Raw genomic sequence first — 23,242 nt, 5'->3', positions numbered from 1 at the left:
ATTTGCATCTGTGTTGATTTGAGGATACCGAACACAGCAATTGAACATGAAAGACACCCTGGACCACACCTCTACGACATGATCAGCTGCCTGACAGGAACATGCTGATTCTCAAAGCTGGACCTGTGCAAAGGATATCATCAGCTAGAACTTGACCCTCAGTTCAGATATATCATAACATTCTCCACGCACGTGGGTCTCTTTTGATACAAGCGACTAAGCTTTGGAGTCTCATCGGCGGCTGAAATATTTGAAGAGACAATAAGGCAAGTAATAAGACCGGTAAAAAACAGTCTGAACTACAGTGACGACATTCTGGTGTTTGGTAAATCGGATGATGAACATGACAAAGCATTGCGAGACGTATGCTTCCAGTTAGAACAAGCCGGGCTGACGCTAAACGAAGACAAGTGCGAAATTGGGCGAGATGAACTGGTGTTCTTCGGACACATTTTCTCCAAAAAAGGAATGCGACCAGATCGTAGCAAAGTGGACACGCTGGAAAAAGCGAAACATCCGAGCAACGTTGCAGAAGTGAGGTTGTTCCTTGGGCTTGCCAGCTACTGCGCAAGATACATAAAAGACTTTGCCACTGTAAGCACACCGCTGAGAGAACTGACGAAACAAGGCCAGACATTCATGTGGACAGAAAACTGCAACAAAGCATTTGAGGCCATCCGACAGGCAGTGATAGTGGTAGACCACCTTGCATACTTTGATCCGCTGCTATGCACAGAATTGACGGTGGACGCCTGCCCGGTGGGGCTGGGAGCAATACTGGCACAACACAGGCCAGGCAAAGAATCATCAAGATGCATAGTGGCCTACGGAAGCAAAAGCCTGTCCAACGTTGAAAGGGCGTACTCACAGCCGGAGAAAGAAAGCATATGAGCACTATCACATGTTCATATATGGGAAACCATTCACCATCATAACAGATCATCAGGCTTTGGTAACGATCTATGGAAATCCTAACGCGAAAATACCGCCCAGAATAGAGAGATGAGGCATACGACTCGGTAGAGAGACAAAATATCGAAATTAAAATATCGATATACAATAATATCGATGTTTTAATTTCGATGGTATAGAATATCGATGTGCAATAATATCGATAGACAGAATATCGATATTACGGTATGTATGTTACGAGAGAGGCGTGGCTAGCAGCTGGCAATGGTGGCTGCTTGAGCAAAGGGCTCCGAATCTGAGCCAACAATTATCCTGAAGAAGCGCTGCCCGGGACCCCCCTCTCCCCCGGAGTGATCGTGCGGCCCCCCGCCCCCCTGCTGGACCGCGGATCCTAGCTCGGGGTACACCGGGAGAGCCAGGAGGAGTAAATTGAGGACAATCCAGGGTGGTGAGTTACGCCGGGCAATATGGCGTCCGAGACCCGAGTGAGGATTCCCTGAAGCTGACCTGACTCCTGAGGCTGCAGTAGCGGTGAAGTGCACGGAGGCGGATGCACGAAGCGGAGAGGTGCGGACTGATGGGGGAGAAGCGGAGAGCCTACTGATCAGCGCTGGGCTGCGGCGGAGGCCTCGGGGCGGCGGCGGGGGAGGGGCACCTGAGCCTGGCTACGTAGGTGAAGGAGCCTGCAGCTGGGATCAACGACGGCGATACATGAGTCCGCGGTGGTGATCCCCCGCTGCATGACGATCACGGAGAGTGCTCCCCGGCAACACAGAGGCGCATGACCTGCCGGATTGAGAGTCAGCGGGGCGGCGAGAGCCTGGAGCGCTTATTAACGCCTACGCCTGAGACAACGGAGGTGTGCTGAGGGCACAGAGGAGCCCGGAGTAAGAGCGGACTGTCTTTGGGAGCCCTCGGAAGGCGGATTGACCTGCTGGCTTTGCCAGTTGAACGCGGGGCCAACCAGCAGAGGCTACCGGCTGGAGACCACACGCTTATGGATGAGGCAGCCAGGAGGGTTGTGAGGAGGCGGTGCAATCGCTGATGGCTCGGGGCATGCCTGGAGGTATACGGGGAGTGCAGACCCACATGAATGGAGGTTTGTGACCTGCAGTGCAAGGGGGATGCTGACGTGGGACATTGAGGACCTAGATATGAGCTGGCCAGGTGAGGAGCTGATCCTGGACCCGCGTTTGCGGTGGTAGTCTGGGGTACCCCCTGGGAGACCCCGGACAGACATTGAGGGGCTTGGGGAACACACAGCCGATCTGTGAAACTGTGTCACACTGTCACGTGGAGACCCCCTATATAGAGTGGGGGGTGAAGGCCCGCTGACCGTCGCTAATTTCGGGAAGAAGCGGCGCAAACTGGCAAGGGGTGGCTTGAGACCCAGATAGCTTGAGCTGCAGCTGCGAGCTGGGAATCCTGAGGCCTGCTGGTGGCACCCTTTGAGTTATTGACTGGGGTGCTGCCCTTCCCTTGTACCTTACCTGGCGGCTGGAACTGACCGCTGTTGACTGGCTTGGGCGAGCTAGGAGGACAGCGCTCTGAAAGGCGCAGCCCAGCGAGGGATTAATCGTTGATTGCCCCCACAGTGCCCACTGCTTCGTGAGCGGTGCCCTGGGTCACCGCGTAGCTGCCCGATGATGGGAAAACCGAGAGGTCCAAAGGGTGGTGCCCCGTCGCCAGCAGAAGATGGCGTGCAGGAGCAGGAGGAGCAGAGGGAGGCCGCGCAGGTAGGAGACCCCCAGCTACAGCAGCAATTAGATAAAATCCTGCTGGCGATAACAGATACTCGCAAAGCGCTCCGGCAAGATATCGCGCAACTGGCCACTGGATTGGGTTTGTTACGTGCTGACCACGGGAAACTAGCAGATAGAGTCACTGTGGCAGAGAGCGCACTCCAGACCATAGAACCGACGCAGCTGGCCTTGAAGGTCACCCTAGACAATGCACTGGAACTACTGTGTGCCCTAGAAAGGAGAGCGGAGCATGCCGAGGGCCGCAATCGGCGGAACAACATACGTGTAGTGGGTCTGCCGGAGAAAATTGAGGGAACGGACATGGTCCAATATCTGGAATCCTGGCTCAAATCAGTAGTAGTCTCAGAGGGACTGTCTACTTTCTATACGTTGGAGCGAGCACACAGAGTGCCGGCCCAGCAGGGCCGCCCCCCTCGACCGGTGGTGGCCAGGCTGCTGCACTTCCGGGATCGTGACTTGATCCTACAGAAGGCGAGGATGAATGGACCTTACCAGGTGGAAAACAGCAGGGTCAATATCTTTCCTGACTACACGTGTGAAACTCAGCGCCGTCGGTCTTCCTTCTTGGCTGTCAAAAGGGAGCTGCGCACGGAAGGGCTACAATATTCGCTCTTATATCCAGCCAGACTGAGGGTCATCGTTGACAGCAAAACGTGGTTCTTTGATACCTCAGATGATGCCTGCACCTGGCTGGAGACCTACAGAGCTGGAAAAGATGGTGGCGAAAGAGACCTACAAGCTGCCATAGAGGGTTTGCCGCAGCGTAAATCGCGGCGATTGCGGAACAGGCAGCGGGGACTGAGAGGTCCCTCCTCGTCTCAAGCGGCTGAAGAACGACTGGGAGCAGTAGCAGCGGTGTCCACGATATCGTCGACACTGGAGAATCCATCAGTGGGCGACACGGAATCGGAGAGAGACAATGACAAATCCGATTCTGAACGATCCGACACAAACAGCATCCAATTACCACAGGTGACACCAGAGACGGCGGAGGGCATGTTGGACAAAGGATAGATGGGGCCGTGAGGAGGACTGGCTGTAGCATTTGAACTGTGATGGACTCCCGGACAGATCATGCAAAGGGAGGTTGGTTGTTTTGAAGGTGATGGGGGGGGGGAGGGGAGGGGGGAGGATGTCATTATCCATTAGGGCTCATGGGCTGGAGAGGATTCCTGGAGTGCTAGACCACTGTTTGGCTGCCGGCCCCCTCTCATTGCCCTTAAGGCATCCCCACAGTGACTACTGTCGGGCTTAGTGATGTGTTGAATGTTATGTCGGTTTGGATGGGAGCTAGACGTTTGTTGCTAGGTCCTGTTCTGGGGCAGGAGGGAACCAGGGGCTGTTTGGGTAGGGAGAGGGGGGTTTATCTCTACTGCAGATATGTTGAATAGTTGGGGAGGGACCATCGCCGACGCGGCAGTGATAATTTATGTTGGTTCGCACGGGATGCTATGGCATAATGGCTGATTCATCTAACTTGAAATGTATGACCTGGAATGTGAGGGGGCTTCACACTATGGCTAGAAGACATAAAGTCCATGCTTACCTGGTGCGTAGGGGGGTACATGTTGCGCTGCTCCAGGAAACACACTTAACGAAGGCAGAGGGAATTGCACTGCAGCGTAGATGGAGAGGTCAAGTGTATAACACCACGTATTCTGCATTTTCTAGGGGGACATAAATTTGGATTAGGGCGGGTGTTCCATTGCAGCTGACTAAGCAAACAGTAGACCCTGAGGGTAGGTTCGTAGCTATTGAGGGGAAATTAAGAGGCAGGGATATCGCTTTTTGCAGTCTATACGCACCCAACGTGGATCAATTGGGTTTCCTGGTGCGGGTATCTGGAGCTCTTGCGCAGTATCTGGCGAGTCCTCTATTACTGGGGGGGGATTTCAATTCCGTTGCGGATGTTGTTCAGGACCGGTCACACCCGCCGCTAGCGGATTCTCCGACACACCGTTTATCCAAAGGCAGACTAGATTGGCAGATGCGTTGGGGATTAATAGACGCCTGGCGAGCACAGCACCCGGGCGACCGCGATTACTCTTACTTCTCTAGTATGCATGAGCTGCATGTGCACTTAGATACGGTGCTTTGTTCCCCGGCAGTAATGCCTGCTATTGTTCGAACTGAATATTTAACTAGAACAATATCGGACCACATCCCACTCCTGGTTTCTATGGATTGGATGACCGGGATCTCGTGCGTCCCCACCTGGAAGTTGCATCCCGAAACGTTAGCTGACCCGCTCTTTCATGCCGCGGTAGAGGAGGGTATAACGCAGTATTTTGCTGAAAATGCTGGTACGACCACGACAAGGGCGACAGAATGGGATGCATTTAAAGTGGTCATCAGGGGCCTCTGCATTGGTAAATATGCAGGAGTACGGAAAGTGCTCTTGGGGGATCTGGAGAAAGCAGAATCTAAGCTTCGAGAGGCAGAAAGGGTGAGACCTGGTCACCCCGAATTACAAGAAGAGGTTGGCACAGCTAGAGAGGCAGTGGCGGTTGAGGTAGAACGGTTGCGTAGCTTCAACCTTAAGGCGTACACGATGAGAGTACATGCAGACGGCGACAAAGCGGGAACGCTTTGGCTTGGTTGGCCAACCCTGCAAAGAGGAGCTCCCCTGTTCTGGCTTTGAAAACGGGGGAGGGAGACACGGTATATACTCAAAATGGAATCTTGCAAGGTTTTCATCTCTACTATGAGACACTTTATAAGAGCAACCTGGAGGTCGGTAATCCCGATGTTGATGCCTTTTTGGACGACCTGACTTTGCCGGGACTAGATGATGAATAAGCGAAAGACCTGGGTAGAGACATAGAACTGGGGGAAATTCGAGGAGCCATTAAACGCATGGCCCACAATAAAACTCCAGGGTTAGATGGCTTACCCATAGAATTTTATGGAAAATATGTCGATCTACTGGCGCCGCGACTCCAGGAAGTCTATAAGGAGGCTAGGGAGGCAGGGCATTTGCCCCAATCGATGCGTGAAGCTCTGGTGATCCCGCTGCTTAAACCAGGGAGAGCCAGTGACAACACGACCTCATACAGACCGCTCTCGATGTTAACCACCGACTATAAGATACTGAGCAGCATACTGGCGGCCCGCTAACTACCTCATATGACCACATTGGTCCATGAGGACCAGGCTGGTTTTATACCAACACGAAACACCACTGTGAACGTCAGGAGGTTAGTGCGCTCAATGGAAAGTGACCAATTGGCGGCACGTAAACCAATGAAACTGTCAGTAGATATCGAGAAAGCTTTCGATAGTCTCGAATGGGAGTATCTGTATAAAGTCATGAGACGGTTTGGCCTGGGAGAGGGCTATTTACGCTGGACGAAGATATTATATACGTCTGTGGTGGCCAGGGTGAGACTGGGATCTTTAATTTCATCACAATACCCTGTGGAGAGAGGGACGAGACAGGGATGCTTGTTGTCCCCACTACTGTTCGCCTTGGCGATAGAGCCTCTGGCGATTGACCTCAGAACAGGAAGGCATTACCAAGGCTTGGAAAGCAGAAACGAGCGACATTTTGTGTCACTTTATGCGGACGACCTGTTGCTCTTCCTGGAGGATGCTGACAGAGCATGGTTGGGAGAGCAGTGTTTGCTCTCGAAGTTTGGGGAGATCTCGGGCCTGAAGGTTAATTGGTCCAAGACATGTTTGTTTCCGGTACGGCAGGGGGAGATCAGACCGCACTTGACCCGGGCGGTGAGCTGGGAGCCTGATTGCCTGAAATACCTGGGGGTACACATCTATCACACGGCGGCGGACCTGCTGTAGGGGAACGTGGGCCGTGGCGTGAGAGCACTGAAGGGAAGCATGGCCTTTTGGGCCACGCTCCCGTTATCGGTAATGGGCCGCATCTCTATTAAAAATGGTGGCACTTCCCCGTTTTCTATACTATTTCCGTACGCTACCTGTATGGATACCTAGTTCCACCTTCAAATTGCTGAAGTCTTTAACAGTGTCTTTTCTCTGGGGCACGGGCAGACGTAGGGTAGCACAGGCGACGCTTGTACGTCCCAAGGTTGAGGGTGGACTGGCGGTCCCAGACTTTGAACTATATTATCTAGCGGCTCAGCTGCAAGTCTACACACAGGAGATAGCACGGGAATTCAGGGGACCGGAGCACAAGAGAGGCATGGGAACGCCACGCCACGTCCTGTCTTATATAGCGCTGCAACAGAAACTAGACCTCAGAGACCTTCTCTTAGAGGAGAAAACGTTTAGATTCTGCTGGAATCGCTCTCAACGTAGAGCAGGAGTGTTGCACCCGTATGCTCCCGAGATTCCGCTTGGGATGATTACGGCTCTGCCACATGGTGGGGACTGGTCACGGCTACAGGACTGGGAAGACGCAGGGGTGCAAGTGTTAGGTGATCTATTTGCAGATGGGACAATGCTGCCTTATCAGGCCCTCCAAGAGAGGTTTGACTTACCGGGTGGAGATTTCTTATTGCACATGGCAGTGACTAGAGCGGTACAGGCACATTGGAAAGAAGGTTTAATGGAACCCAAGACCTCCATGGCCTGTCAGTACACTATGATGGCAGCAGGGACCTTTAAAGCAGTCACGTGCTTGTACTCTAGAATGCTCAATGAGGGCCTTCCACCCTTAGAGGCACTGAAAGGGAAATGGGAGGATGATTTAGGCAGGGACATCCCTGAGACGGCCTGGAAGCAATTAGTGTGGCGAGCATGGAAGAGCACGAGGAATGTCAGATTCCAACTGGTGCATTTCTATATACTTCACAGAGCGTACCTGACACCGGGGAAAATCCGGAAATACTTTGGAGTCAAGGAGGCGGCATGCCCCAGGTGCACGAGGATGGGGGTGGAACTAGAACACATGCTCTGGTCCTGCCCGGCGATAACACTTTACTGGAAGGAGGTGGGTGACACTCTAAACACAATAACAGAGAGGGGGTTGGAGTTTGACAGGGCTCAATGCGTGTTACATTGGTTCCCCCATACCTCCAAGAATAAAACTACAAGTAAATTTATAGATATGGGTCTCCTGCTGGCTAAACGAGAGATCACGAGACACTGGAAGGCAGTGGTGGGACCCACTAGTCGTAGGTGGAAGGGGGAATTCCTGAAGTGGGCCTCCGGGGAAAGTACACTGAAATATCAACTAGCACGTAAGCAAAACAACGACAAGGGGTTGCAGGCAGCAGCAGCATGGGAAACGTTAGTGCAGGCGCTACGAGACAGTGACAATGATGGGGACTGAGGGGAGCAGATTGCCGATGAAGGAGAGCCCAGGTCATACCAGGTGCAATGTACGAGCGCACACATAGGGCCTGATTCACAGAACTAATTTAAGACAAAATCCTAAACTTACTACTTTTGGTATTCACAGAAGTTAGGATTTTGTCTGAAGTTTGTCTTAAGACAGACTTAAGTTAGGATTTTGTCTTAAGTCTGTCTTAAGACAAACTTAAGACAAAATCCTAACTTCTGTGAATACCAAAAGTAGTAAGTTTAGGATTTTGTCTTAAGTTAGTTCTGTGAATCGGGCCCATAGCCATTACTAGCAACGACAGTCCACTGGGAATTTGTACGAGGAACCGCGTCGGGGTTCGGAGGTTGGGAGGGGGAGGGCAGTTGTAGTCGTTGGTGGATCAAGAACAGAGCTATGTTGTAGGAGGTTTTATTGCATTTGAGGTATTGATGGCGCGATCCTATTATAAAGTCAATTGATGTATTGCTCCACTGTTGGGGGGGCCTTTCTTCGTGGGATTTCTCTGCGGATGTGATGACAGCTATTGTATATCATTTATGTCTGTCTTGAATAAAACCAATAAACTAAGTTTAAAAAAAAAATAATAATTAAGGTATGTATGTTACTAATATCGAAATTTTGTTCAGTGTTATGTATTTTATTATGTTGTTTATATGTTTTTTAAACATGTTTTTAATGTATGTTTAGAAATTATTAATTTTGTTTACATTTTGCATTTTAGTATCAGAGCGGGTTGTGGGTTTATAGGGGAATAGGGTGGGACGTAATGTAATTATAAATAATGATTTAATATGTTTTTAAAATATTTTTGATTGATACGTAATTATTAATTAATAATTAATTGGTAATTAATTATATTAGTTAATTAAATTAATTAGAGTTAATGTAGTAGTATTTGTTTTTTGTTATTGTTAATTAATAATTAAGTGGTAATTATTATTAATTAGTTAATTAAACAAATTAGAGTTAATGTACTAATGTTTTTAATTTTTTGTTATTGCTAATTAATAATTAATTGGTAATTAATTATTATTAAGTGATTAAATGACAATTAAATTTTTTATGTGATTTATTTATGTGTAGTGGGTTGTGCGTTTATAGGGGAATAGGGTGTGACATAATTAAATTAAATTAATTAAAGAGATTGTATTTATTTATTGTTAATTAATTGTTAATGAATTAATTGGTAATTAGTTGTTTTTAATTATTTCATAATATTAATTGTAAATAATTCATTAATAAATATTGTTTATTCTTGTAAATATCTTGTTAATTAATTATTAACTGGTAATGAATTATTAATTGGTAATTAATATGTGTTAATTAGCTAGTTTATAATTACATCAATTTAATAATATTAATTGTTATTAATTGATTAATTGATATTTATATTAATTGTGGTTTTTTTGTATGTGTAGTGTGTTGTGTGTTAAAGGGGGAGTAGTGTGGGAAGTAATTTTTACCCACATGCTATCCAACGCTTTCCCTACTGTTGCACCCTCTGGAGTGGGAATAGTAATGTTTACCCCTACGATATCCAACGCTTTCCCTACTGTTGCACCCTCTGGGGTGGGAATAGTAATTTTTACCCCTACGCTATCCAACGCTTTCCCTACTGTTGCACCCTTTGGAGTGGGAATAGTCATTTTTACCCCTACGCTATCCAACGCTTTCCCTACTGTTGCACCCTTTGGAGTGGGAAGAGTAATTTTTTACCCCTACGCTATCCAACGCTTTACCTACTGTTGCACCCTCTGGAGTGGGAATAGTAATTTTTACCCCTACGCTATCCAACGCTTTCCCTACTGTTGCACCCTCTGGAGTGGGAATAGTCATTTTTACCCCTACGCTATCCAACACTTTCCCTACTGTTGCACCCTTTGCAGTGGGAATAGTAATTTTTACCCCTACGCTATCCAACGCTTTCCCTACTGTTGCACCCTTTGGAGTGGGAATAGTAATTTTTACCCCTACGCTATCCAACGCTTTCCCTACTGTTGCACCCTTTGGAGTGGGAATAGTAATTTTTACCCCTACGCTATCCAACGCTTTCCCTACTGTTGCACTCTCTGGAGTGGGAATAGTAATTTTTACCCCTACGCTATCCAACGCTTTCCCTACTGTTGCACTCTCTGGAGTGGGAATAGTAATTTTTACCCCTACGCTATCCAACGCTTTCCCTACTGTTGCACCCTCTGGAGTGGGAATAGTAATTTTTATCCCTACGCTATCCAACGCTTTCCCTACTGTTGCACTCTCTGGAGTGGGAATAGTAATTTTTACCCCTATGCTATCCAACGCTTTTCCTACTGTTGCAATATGTAGAGTAAGTATATATATATTAATTTATATGTAGAGTTTTTAATTTATTTTAAATGTGTATGTATTAGTTATTATTTTTTAAATATGTTTTAATGTTTACATTTATAATTTGTTAAATTATATGTATTTTAAAATTATTTTGATATTATTATTAATACATTTAAAAAAACGATATTTTTAACTTCGATATTTTTGTACTACGATATTTTTTTCCGATATTTTTGTACTTACCTTTATGTAGATACAACTCCGATATTTTTGATTTCGATATTTTTGTGTCGATATTTTTGTATGTCTATTCTGCCTGTCGATATTATGTCATAGATTCATACGACTCATGGACTACAATTTCAAGATCGTACACAAACCAGGGAAAGAACACATCCCGGCAGACTACATGTCACGGCAATCTCTACCGCATGCACCTGAGGCAACATCGATGACTGAGGAGTACCTGAACTTTGTATTAAAACACAATACTCCAGCATCCATAACGATGGAAGAGTTGGAACTAGAAACAGAGAGGGATGCCACAATGCAAGCGGTCAAAACAGTGACAAGACAACAGAGGTGGAGTCATGTCAACAACAACAGCATCATGGAAAACGGGGTGATCAAAGAGGAAATGCTGGCATTCAAAAAGATTCATGAAAAGCTCTCAGAGACAAAAAACAGAATAATAATGAGAGGAACAAGAATAGTGATGCCAAGAGCGCTGCGGAGACAGACGGTGAATTTAGCGCACGAATCACATAGAGGCATGGTAGCAACAAAGAAACTGCTACGGGAGAATGTGTGGTTCCCGGGTTTGGACAACATGGTAGAAGCCACAGTCGCACACTGCAATATCTGCCAAGTGACGGAGCAGCCAGCAAAACCGGAGTCACTGCATATGTCAGAGCTCCCGAAGGCAGTGTGGACCGAGCTAGCAGCAGACTTCTACGGGCCCCTGGAAACAGGAAACTACCTGCTTCTGATAATTGATGAGCTTTCCAGGTTTCCCATTGTGCGACAAGTGTTGTCAACATCAGCAAGTGCAACGCTGCCAGCTATGGACGACGTCTTTGCGGTGTGGGGCTCCCTGCAAACTCTAAAGTCAGACAATGGTCCACCATTCTCAGGGGAGGAGTTCAGAAAGTTCATGGACTATCTAGGGATCCGTCACCGGAAAATAACGCCCCTGTGGCCACAAGCAAATGGCATGGCAGAAAGATTTATGGGAACCATAAGGAAGGCGGTACAAAGAGCTAAACTGACGTAGATATCAATAGGGCAGGCCCTGTGCCAAGTGCTAAGAGACTATAAAAACACTCCTCACAGCTCCACAGGACGGTGTCCTGCTGAGCTAGTGCTGGGCCGATCAAGCAGGACGAGGATACCGCAGCTGGAACAAGCAGCGAAGCAAGAGCAAGGCAGCATTGCCACCAAAGATCAAGAAGCAAAAGCGAAAATGAAGACATATGCAGACGCAAGGAGACTCGCCATTCCTGCGCAACTAAAGCAAGGGGACACAGTGGTGGTGCGGCAGCTGAGGAAATCTGACTGCCCGTTCTCAAAGGAGCCGTTGGCGGTGACTGAGGTAAAGGGGCCCATGATAACAGCATCAGCAGGACGCTACCACATCACACGAAACAGCTCACACTTCAAGGAACTGAAGATCAGGGAAGAAGACAAAGGAGCAATCGCACCGGGAGACACAAGACAGGATAAAGGCGTGCAGATGGCGTGCAGATGAAGCAGAGACACGGCAGAGAAGAGAGTGCAAAAGACCAAAGAGACTGATTGAAGAGATGTGATGCGCTCTCTCTTTCTCTCTCTCTCTCTCTCTCTCTCTCTCTCTCTCTCTCTCTCTCTCTCTCTCTCACAACAGGTGGCATCGATAATAGCTCTGTTTGTTTTGCAACAAGGGGGGAGATGTCGTGACCTGGACACAGGGCACTAGTACCTTGGACAATGACTGGTTGGAGTGGGCAAGAAACCGGACACCAGTTCCGGTCAGGGGATGGACAGTGGACAGAAACACAGGAACTGGGGACGAGGCAGGACGTGGGGAAGCACGCTGTACTATCGAGAATAAACATACCTTATTACAATTATCGACTCCTGTCGTGCTTGGAGCCAACCGACACACTCCTTCCTCTCTTTGGTCTCCTTCCTCGTCTCTCCTTTCTCTCAAACTTCTTCTTTCTGTCCTCTTTCGTCCCTCCTTCTTCTCACTGTTTCTCCTTTGTGGCATCTCCTGTCCCACTTTCCTCGCCTCTTTCATCTTTCCATCCGCTTTCTTCATCTCCTCTTCGTTCTTCTTTTTCCTCTCCCCTTCTTTCCCTCGTTCCTATTCTTTTTGTCCCTCCTAACGCTCCTCTTCCTACCGACTCTCCTTACTCTCTTCCGTCACTTTCTTCTTTTCCGTTTCTTCCATCTTTCCTTTCCTCTCCATTGCTACTTCCTCTCCTTTTATGTGCTTTCTACCTCTCCACTTCTGTGTTTTTTCCCTCGCTTTTGTCTCGCCTTTGGTCTTTTCTATCCCTCACTCTCCCTTTTTCCTACTTTTCACCTCTCCTTCCTTTATCTTCCAGTCGAATTCTGACACTCTTACCTTTCCCGACCTATACTCTTCCATCCCACATACTCCCTATTGTCTCCCATTCCTCTTTTCTGAATTTTCTTTCTCTACCCCCGTTCTATCCATACTTGTTTCCTCTCTCTCGTCCGAATTTTAATCAAACAATCGATCAATCAATCAATAAACATTTGTAAAGCACGGCTACTCACCGTGATGGTCTCAAGGCGCTTACTTCCATCTCCCTTCCTGTCCTCTTCTTCTCCCTTCCTGTCCTCTTACTCTCCCTTCCGGTCCTCTCCCATTCCTCCTACAACTCATCCTTGTATTTGTTTCCCTCTCTCCTTCCTCTCCTCCTCTGTCTATCTTCCTCACCCTCTTTTTCCTCTCCTCTGCCGTTTACGATTGGTCTCTTACGCCCCGTCCTGCCTCTCTTCCCCCGTCCCATGCAGTTCTCATTGGAGGTGTACAACACACGGGGGCAGCCTTGTCCCACCGCGCCCTTGTGCCTGGGACGTGTGAGCTCAGCGAGTTGTGGAGTTTAAGGAGTGATCCGAAAGTTCAGCCTCTCAGCTCTCCTCCCCGGCTTGTCCTCCAGAGGGATGGCTCTCCTCTGTGCTTGTGGTTAGTCACTTGAATGAAATGAAAATTACATTTATATAGTGTGAGAAGTTGGCCTGGTATATGATGCTCACTAGCTCTAGTGATCACCTTGTACCATGCCAAGCAACCCTTATGGTGCAGGTTGTAAAGTCAACCTTATAGACAAGCTATCCTAGGGGTAGCATGGACTAAGCAGTCTTAGGCTAAACTCTGTAAAGGCGTGTGAAGCAAGCTGTTTTACCATACACAATCCCTTGAATACCAAATGAAAGGACACCACACAGATATATATTGAAAATATATATAGATTTATTTCTACAAATATCCCTGATACTCTTTATGAGCACAGAAGCAAATGCGTTAAAACAAAACACAGTTTAAATACACAAAAGTTGCACAATTATGGATGAGCCCTAGGGGCCACCTAAACCATATACTAAAATAGTGGTATAAGAACCACTATGGGGAAAGTGAAGAGGCCTAGGGCCTGGGGAATCGCTGGAGCTGTTGGGACTAGCAGTGAAGAAGTCGGGAAAGGCCCGCGGGACTCGGGTGCAGTGCGGAAAGTGCACGCTTTACCAATGCAATGTCAATGGTGCGTAAAAGTTACAAAGTTAGTTAAAAAGGAACCTTCCGAGTGACCTAGAAGGATGAAACTTTAGACACAGACCCTAGAGGTGTGTACCAGTGTGGGAACACCGGCGGAGCTGAGTTACCTCACCCACAGGAAGCGGGTGCACAGGGTCGAAGTAGTGTCGGGTTTCGTCACGCAGGTCGATGGTGCTTGGAGCTGAAGATGCTGCAGGCGGCTCGATGTGAAGAGTTCCGGTGGATCCAAGGGTGGATCTGAAGAGGTGAAGACCTGAAAGCAGAGGGGACAATGTTCAAAGTCACTAGCCAGTGACTACCGTGGAACCAGAGTGGAACCAGGCGATGTTGGGTGCAAACAGGCGTCGAGGTGTAGCTTCTCTCTGCAGCCACGTGGACACGAGGGGTCGAAGACGTCCAGGAGTCGGTCACGAGTTGTCCCACGCAGGCTTCTCGCTGTTGGCGGTGTCGGCAACTTGATTGGAGCAAACAGGCCTTGGCTAATGCAAGCCCCGCAGGAATTGAAAAAGGCTTGTTACTCGGACCAGCAAGGTCAGAGCAAGTGCTCCTTTTTACAGGAGCGAGGGCAAGTCTGGAGCAACCAGACCCGCAGTGTAAATTGAAGGTTTCGTCACCAAGATGGCCGCTAGCCGCGTGGCAAGTGGCCGGGATGGCGCGTCGAGTGGCACAGTGCAAAAGGGCCCCACGCAGATCGTGGAGATGCTGGGGGGCTGATCTTCGGTGCAAGGGCTGCTCGAGGTTGGGGCTTCTCAAACCCCAAAGCACAGCGTCGAGGGTGCCTCTGATGCTGCGCAGTCAGCTTCTCGGGGGTCTTTCAAGAGGTCCGGTCCCACGTCTCTCGGTGCCTCCACGGGTCCCTTCTTTGCAGGGACTGTGGATCGGGCTGTGAGAAGTCTGGGAGTCTGGGTCTTGTCAGGCTCTGGGCTCGGGCTCCGGCGGGAGGCGGCGGCAAAGCAGACGTCGAGTTGCTGGTTGGTGCCTGTGTTCACAGGGTGGTCACTCCTTGGCCACAAGGGAGATTCTCTTCTGTCTTCTGTGCAGCAGAATGTCAAAGTCCAGTCTTCTTCTGTATTTCAAGTTGATTCAGGATGATCTGAAGTCTCAGGACACAGCTCCCACTCTTATTCGAATCTGGGGGGCCGGATCACCTACTAGGTCCCTCCTCTGGGTGGAACCAGGAAGGGGGGTGGTTACACCCCCTTTCCTTTGTCCAGTTTCGCGCCAGAACTGGGGCTGGAAAGCCCCAGCACCGGTTTGAACTGGCCTATGCACAGGGACACCTTGTGTGCCCCAGGCATGTCTGATTCTATTCAGCCCTGTCCTACCCAATACACAAAATCCTGTCTGGGGTGGTGCTAGCACCTCCCCAGGCAGGAAACCCTTTGTCCAAGCTGCCCTCGCTGGAAGGACTCCCAGCAGCAGGAGGTCAGACTTGTGTCTGTGGTGGCAGCATCCATTTTGTGATGCTAAGGCTCTGTTTAACTTTAACCGGGGTTCAGGCTAGGTACATGTCGTATCCCTCTAGAAGGGTGGAATGCTACCCCCGTCGCCAGAACTGGCGAGGGGGTAGTATTCCAATTCGTATGACACCTTACTCGACATGTTTTGATAAAGCCAAACCTAAGATAGCATTTAACCGCGAGGATTATAATGCACTTAAGAGTATATGGTATGGCAATATCATGGAACAGCTAAAGGACATGGTTCCGAAAGCTGCAGACAGGCTCAGCTCATGCCAGAGCACCATCTCACATATTTCCAAGCACTCTGCCTCCAGGATTGATGAGGCCTTCCATAGGAGTGACTGATAGGAACATATGTGTCCATTTTAGGTTAGGTATAGGCATACTACACCTAAGTAAGGGGTGGTTACACCGACTTACCCCAGCTGAGTGATCAGCCAGTTGTGTCAAAATATGGAGGCCAGGCCAGGGGTGGCATAATACATGCTGCAGCCCCTGGTAGGCCTTGGAAGCACCTATGCCCTGGGTACCTGGGTACACTGTTACAGGGGCCAATAATGTGAACCAATTCCAATTGTGTATGCACCTAAGGTACATGGAGTCCATTTTAAGGAGAGAGCAATTAGCCTGGGGCCCTGAATAGCAGGATCCCAGGCCAACTATGTCAAAAACCAGCTAAACACCAGGCAAAAAGTTTTGGGGTAACCATAGTCAGATATCCACCTTCCTACATATAGCGCATACCCTACCCTGAGGTCTCGCAGCGCTTTATCTGAAAACGAAGGAAGCAGGAAATTCGTGCTAGCAGATTGTACCAAATATGTGAGTTTTTAAAAGTTTCCTGAATGCCAACAGATTATCAGTCCTCCTAAGCAGGAGGGGAAGGTCGTTCCATACCTTTACAGCATTAAATGTAAATGAGCGACCTCCCCAACGAGCCCTGTGAATCTTGTTTGAGGTAGCCAGATGGAGTAGGCTAGAGCGCAAGGCTCTGTTGGGGAGGTATGGGGTGATCAAAGGATGCATTATGGTTGGACCCGTCTTCCAAATTGCTGTATGCGTAATGCACACAGCTTTGAACTGGATCCTGGCTGTTATGGGCAACCAGTGTAGTTTCTTAAGGATAGGCTTCACAGATTGCCTCCGTGGAATTTGATAGAGCAGTCTTGCGGCACAGTTCTGTGTGACCTGAAGTTTATTCGTTGTGGTCTTTGGAGCTCCCAGGTAAAGAGCATTACCGTAGTCCAGTCGGGAGAGTATTAGTGCCTGAACCATAACTCTCCTTGCCTGGAACGGAAGAAGGGGGAGTATTTTCCGAAGCATCCTCATCAGTCCATAACAGGTAGATGAGGTCTTAGTGGCCTGGACCATGAAGTCCAGGGAACTGTCCAACCAGACTCCCAGGTTCTTTATCTGTGTCTTAGGGGAGGGAAGGGGTCCCATACAATCCGGCCACATAGGGAGCAAGATGTTGGGTGCGGGGTTCCCTAATAACATGATCTCCGTTTTTTCCCCGTTAAGTCGGAAACAGGAGAGCTCCATCCATTTGGCGACCGCCTCCAGACAGGGGCCCAAGGTGCTAGACGACCCCCCAGTCCGGTTTAGTGAAACCACAAGCTGGGTGTCGTCTGCATAGGTGACAATTTTGATGCCAAAGGGATGGACCACCTCCACCAGTGACCTCATGTAAATATTAAAAAGGGTGGGACTCAGGGCAGAGCCCTGAGGCACCCCACACATGAGTGGCTGTTTAGTGGATACAATGTCTCCCTCAAAGACCTGGAAGTAGCGCTCTTCCAGGAAGGAGGTCAGCCATGTCAGCGCCACGCCCGACACCCCCACGCAACTCAAATGATGTAATAAGGTGGCATGGTTAACCGTGTCGAACGCGGCACTCAGATCTAGTAAAATAATGGCCGCCTTACCTCCCTGGTCCAGCAGACTACTTGTCTCCTCTACTACTGCTAATAAGGCTGTTTCAGTCCCATGCTGGGGACGAAACCCTGTTTGGGACGTAGAGAGCAGTTGGTTAGATTCCAAATATTGGACCAATAGGTTGTTAATATGTTTCTCCGCCACTTTGCTCATCCAGGGCAAGAGAGAAATGGGTCGATAGTTGGATAAGTTACTTTGGTCCAGATTCGTTTTTTTTAATAGGGCTCTAACCATTGCACATTTCCACGGTACTGGAACTATGCCTGAGCCAATTGAGGCATTAAGGACATCAAGGATTCCTGTACGGATTGTATCGATGACCTTGATTAAAGATTGCGGAGGCGCTGGGTCTCTCGGAGAGCCTGAAGTGACCTTGGAAATTATTTTCTCTAGGGAAACAGGGTCTATGGGAGTAAATTGTTCCAGCCTGCAGCTGACCAAGGATTCGGGACTGACGGTTCTAGCTATTTCTAGCTTGGCAATATTGGGGGTAAAGGAGGCATAGATGGTCTGAATTTTTTGCTGGAAGTAAGTTGCCTGGTTGTTGCATCGTGACAAAGCTCCCTCTACAGAAACCAGTTCTTGGGGCGGGGTAATCAATGATTTAGCTATTTTAAAAATCTCCTTGGGCGAGTTGGCAGCTGTATTAATTTTGGTTTCGTAAAAGTGGGCTTACGCTGCCTTACTTTCCAATTTGTAGAGACACACCGCTGTTCTATAATCTGCTTTCTTATCTAGAGAGTAGTCCCGTCTCCATCTCCTTTCCATCTTACGGCAAGATAATTTCAAGTCCCTTAGTCTAGCTGTGAACCATGGGGCGACCTTTTGTCTCTTGGAGAGCACAGGGGGCCGCGGACTATTTACCGTACCGACCCCAAAATAAATAAACATTTAGACAGAGGCTGGGAATGTAGATCGACTTCGGGGTCCCGTCAGGAGAACCTCAGAGCAGGACTGCCTCCGATGGAACCTGGTGTACACCCCGCAGCGGCCTGAACCCCCCCTGCAGCAGCCTGACAGGACCCCGCCCCGGCCCGACCCCATCTGGCACTGAGGACACCGCTCCTCGAGCCTGAGAGCCCCACCATGGGCTTCAGCGCAGGTAGGACCCGAGCGACGACTCTTACTCTTTCCGTCACCCCCCTTTCCACATTTAACATTCCCAACTGGTCGTACTTCGTCCTGATAGCCCTCACTCCTCGTTTCCTTTGTCTTATCCGTAAACGGATTGTTTTTAAGGCGCTTACACTGGCATTTAAAGCGCTCCATGGGTCCGGTGCCAAATACATTAGGAAACGGCTGGCTTTTTACCAACCATCCAGATCGCTGCGGTCAGCCTCCCTGGCTTTGGCGTCGGTCCCGGTCTTTAAACGGTCACGCATTGGAGGTCGCTCTTCCCGATGCTTGGCCCCCCCAACTGTGGAACGCCTTGCCAGTTCTTTTGAGAAGGAATGGTACTCTGTTAGCTTTCAGGAAGGATCTGAAGTCCTGGTTATTTGTTCAATAGGTTTGCTACTTGTCTGTCTGTTTCCTGCTTCCGTATTTGGGTTTTGAAGCGCCGGGACACTCCCCGGAGTAGCTGAGCGCTATATAAAACCCATTTTAACATAATATAACATAACATTATGCCTCCTTGCTTTCCCTCTATCACTCCCTTCCTCCATCACAGTCCTAGTCTCCCTCTCAAGCACCATCCCTCTATCCATCCATCCCTCGTCTCCTTCCTTCATATCTTACTCCTTCCTTCCGTCTCTTATACCCTTCCTTCACGCCGCACTGCTTCCCTCTATCCATTACTCCCACTCCACTTCCCTCATCTCTTCCTTCAGGCCCCACATCTTCATTTTCTCATTCCTTAATATTTTCTCCTTTCTTACTCCTTCCTCTATTCCTCACACATTCCCTCTATTATACCTTTCGGAATTCCTCTGCATTTCAAACCCACACCTTTCGCTTTCCTTCTTTCTACTCGTCACTCCTTTCCATGCCTCACCTTTGCCCTTCCTGGCTCATCCCCCATTCCATGCTCATTGTTTTGAGTAATATCACATAGTTTTATCGATCCCTCACTGCGGACCCTCCATATCTCACTCTTTTCGGCATCTCTCCTGCCACATTCGCACTCATTCCCTTTCCTTCCCACTTGTTTACTCTATTTCTCTATCTGAATGACACTCTGTATAAGGCCCAGGGCCGTATGTGGCCCCTCTGCCCTTTACATGGGGCTCTTGGTCATGTTTACTCGACTCAGCACAAACAATAAGGCGATGTTAAATAATCGTGAAAATGTTTGTTTATACTTAATTGAAGTAAAGGGAAAGTAGAACAGAAGGTGTCTTGCACCACTTAACTTTACAAAGCTCTTAATTTTTAAAAACATCTTGCAACAAATGTGTAAAAATATGGTAAAGTCTCTTCAAAATTAAAAAAGTGTATTGTATTATCCTGCAGAAGCAAATCACTGTAGTACGTTGAGATTATATCTGCATTGAGAAGCATTTTTTAAGTGACAAATTGAGAAGTATTTTAAGTGATAAGTTTCGAACAGAAATCTAGAAACATTCATGACCCCCTTGCTCCACCCCACCGACAACAATACCAATGGTGAACTAAGAGGTGAGTCCGTTGTGTGCACATTTTCTGTGGCCTGGGCTGCTATTATGCATGAGGAACATTATAGGTTATCAAATTAAACATAAGAGAAGATTGGTAAAGCATAGATCTTGAAGTCATGTATTTTGAGGTCTTTAGCAAATTAAACATAAGAGAAGATTGGTAAAGCATAGATCTTGAAGTCATGTATTTTTAGGTCATATATTTGATAATTTAAAAAAGGAGGCAAAGTGAAATGAAACAGTTGCCTAGTATCACTCTGGTGTCTGGTCGGCCACTGCATGTACATGCTTCGCTCCTCCTACGCCTTCCTTACACACACACCCCTCTGAAGAAGCCCCCTCTACCACCCAACCCAACACCCCCCTTCCCCAGACCGCCATCCTGAAGCCCTCAGACACAGCCCAGACCAAACGATTTGGCCCCTGTGGAAATGTTTGCGAGTATCCGTGCTCTATCCTCACCGCTTACTCTTCCTTTTCCTCCTGCTGTTCTCTCGTTCTGTTACCTTTTCTGTCCCTTACTTGAATTACTTCCCTCTTTCACGTTTCCTTATCTGTCAGTGTCACCGTCAATCACTCTTTGTTTGTTTTGCTTACAGTCGCTTTCTCCCTCTAGTCCAACCCCCTCTCTATTTGCACGAGTCTTTCGCTCTATATTGCAGTTAACTTCCTATTTCTTTCCCTGACTTGCTATTGTCAATCTTGTGCCTTATGAACTCTCTTCATGTTATCTACTCTACCTCTCCTTTTCGCCTCTGATCTAGAATCCCTCTTGTCCAGTCAACCCTCTCCTACCTCTTACACCCAATTCGTTTCCATCTTTTACGTTTCGCGTCCTGCTTTCCCTTGTCCTGCCTCTCTTCCCCCGTCCCATGCAGTTCTCATTGGAGGTGTACAACACACGGGGGCAGCCTTGTCCCACCGCGCCCTTGTGCCTGGGACGTGTGAGCTCAGCGAGTTGTGGAGTTTAAGGAGTGATCCGAAAGTTCAGCCTCTCAGCTCTCCTCCCCGGCTTGTCCTCCGGAGGGATGGCTCTCCTCGGCGCTTGTGGTTAGTCACTTGGAGAGCACGGGGGCCGCGGACTATTTACAGTACCGACCCCCGCCCCCAACCCCAAAATAAATAAACATTTAGACAGAGGCTGGGAATGGAGATGGACTTCGGGGTCCCGTCAGGAGAACCTCAGAGCAGGACTGCCTCCGATGGAACCGGCTGTACACCCCGCAGCGGCCTGAACCCCCCCTGCAGCAGCCTGACAGGACCCCGCCCCGGCCCGACCCCATCTGGCACTGAAGACACCGCTCCTCGAGCCTGAGCGCCCCACCATGGGCTTCAGCGCAGGTAGGACCCGAGCGGCGACTCTTACTCCTTCCTTCCGTCTCTTATACCCTTCCTTCACGCCGCACTGCTTCCCTCTATCCATTACTCCCACTCCACTTCCCTCATCTCTTCTTTCAGGCCCCACATCTTCATTTTCTCATTCCTTAATATTTTCTCCTTTCTTACTCCTTCCTCTATTCCTCACACATTCCCTCTATTATACCTTTCGGAATTCCTCTGCATTTCAAACCCACACCTTTCGCTTTCCTTCTTTCTACTCGTCACTCCTTTCCATGCCTCACCTTTGCCCTTCCTGGCTCATCCCCCATTCCATGCTCATTGTTTTGAGTAATATCACATAGTTTTATCGATCCCTCACTGCGGACCCTCCATATCTCACTCTTTTCGGCAACCCTCCTGCCACATTCACACTCATTCCCTTTCCTTCCCACTTGTTTACTCTATTCCTCTATCTGAATGACACTCTGTATAAGGCCCAGGGCCGTATGTGGCCCCTCTGCCCTTTACATGGGGCTCTTGGTCATGTTTACTCGACTCAGCACAAACAATAAGGCGATGTTAAATAATCGTGAAAATGTTTGTTTATACTTAATTGAAGTAAAGGGAAAGTAGAACAGAAGGTGTCTTGCACCACTTAACTTTACAAAGCTCTTAATTTTTTAAAAACATCTTGCAACAAATGTGTAAAAATATGGTAAAGTCTCTTCAAAATTAAAAAAGTGTATTTTATTATCCTGCAGAAGCAAATCACTGTAGTACGTTGAGGTTATATCTGCATTGGGAAGCATTTTTTAAGTGATAAATTGAGAAGTATTTTAAGTGATAAGTTTCGAACAGAAATCTAGAAACATTCATGACCCCCTTGCTCCACCCCCACCGACAACAATACCAATGGTGAACTAAGAGGTGAGTCCGTTGTGTGCACATTTTCTGTGGCCTGGGCTGCTATTATGCATGAGGAACATTATAGGTTATCAAATTAAACATAAGAGAAGATTGGTAAAGCATAGATCTTGAAGTCATGTATTTTGAGGTCTTTAGCAAATTAAACATAAGAGAAGATTGGTAAAGCATAGATCTTGAAGTCATGTATTTTTAGGTCATATATTTGATAATTTAAAAAAGGAGGCAAAGTGAAATGAAACAGTTGCCTAGTATCACTCTGGTGTCTGGTCGGCCACTGCATGTACATGCTTCGCTCCTCCTACGCCTTCCTTACACACACACCCCTCTGAAGAAGCCCCCTCTACCACCCAACCCAACACCCCCCTTCCCCAGACCGCCATCCTGAAGCCCTCAGACACAGCCCAGACCAAACGATTTGGCCCCTGTGGAAATGTTTGCGAGTATCCGTGCTCTATCCTCACCGCTTACTCTTCCTTTTCCTCCTGCTGTTCTCTCGTTCTGTTACCTTTTCTGTCCCTTACTTGAATTACTTCCCTCTTTCACGTTTCCTTATCTGTCAGTGTCACAGTCAATCACTCTTTGTTTGTTTTGCTTACAGTCGCTTTCTCCCTCTAGTCCAACCCCCTCTCTATTTGCACGAGTCTTTCGCTCTATATTGCAGTCAACTTCCTATTTCTTTCCCTGACTTGCTATTGTCAATCTTGTGCCTTATGAACTCTCTTCGTGTTATCTCCGCCTCTCATTTTCGCCTCTGATCTAGAATCCCTCTTGTCCAGTCAACCCTCTCCTACCTCTTACACCCAATTCGTTTCCATCTTTTAACGTTTCGCGTCCTGCTTTCCCTTGTTGTTAGTCTTCCCTTTTCTCAACGTCATTTCTTTCTTTCTTGCCTCTTTCTCTAACCCACAGTCTTTCGTTCTTTTCAGCTTTCTCGCCATCAAGCTCCCCCT

The 23,242-nt window shown here is 48.2% G+C and overlaps 1 protein-coding gene across 6 annotated transcripts in view; it reads left to right on the top strand.

Moving 5' to 3' along the window:
* The window catches only part of CLCF1 (cardiotrophin like cytokine factor 1), a 1,651,704-nt gene that overhangs the window by 645,767 nt on the left and 982,695 nt on the right, over positions 1-23,242 (top strand). Inside the window, exon 1 of one of the 6 annotated variants that reach the window (XM_078658709.1) lies at positions 21,125-21,386. The exons of the other annotated variants lie outside the window; for them this stretch is intronic. Within the exon in view, the coding sequence (XP_078514835.1) occupies positions 21,371-21,386 (16 nt within the window). The 5' untranslated portion in view covers positions 21,125-21,370. Of the gene's footprint in view, positions 1-21,124; positions 21,387-23,242 lie in introns of those variants that run through there. 6 annotated transcript variants of the gene reach the window in all.

This window comes from Lissotriton helveticus, chromosome 1_1 (assembly GCF_964261635.1).
Source record: "Lissotriton helveticus chromosome 1_1, aLisHel1.1, whole genome shotgun sequence".
Classification (NCBI taxonomy): domain Eukaryota; kingdom Metazoa; phylum Chordata; class Amphibia; order Caudata; family Salamandridae; genus Lissotriton; species Lissotriton helveticus.
The sequence above is the reverse complement of the archived record's forward strand: the minus strand, read 5'-3'. Positions and strand labels throughout refer to the sequence as shown.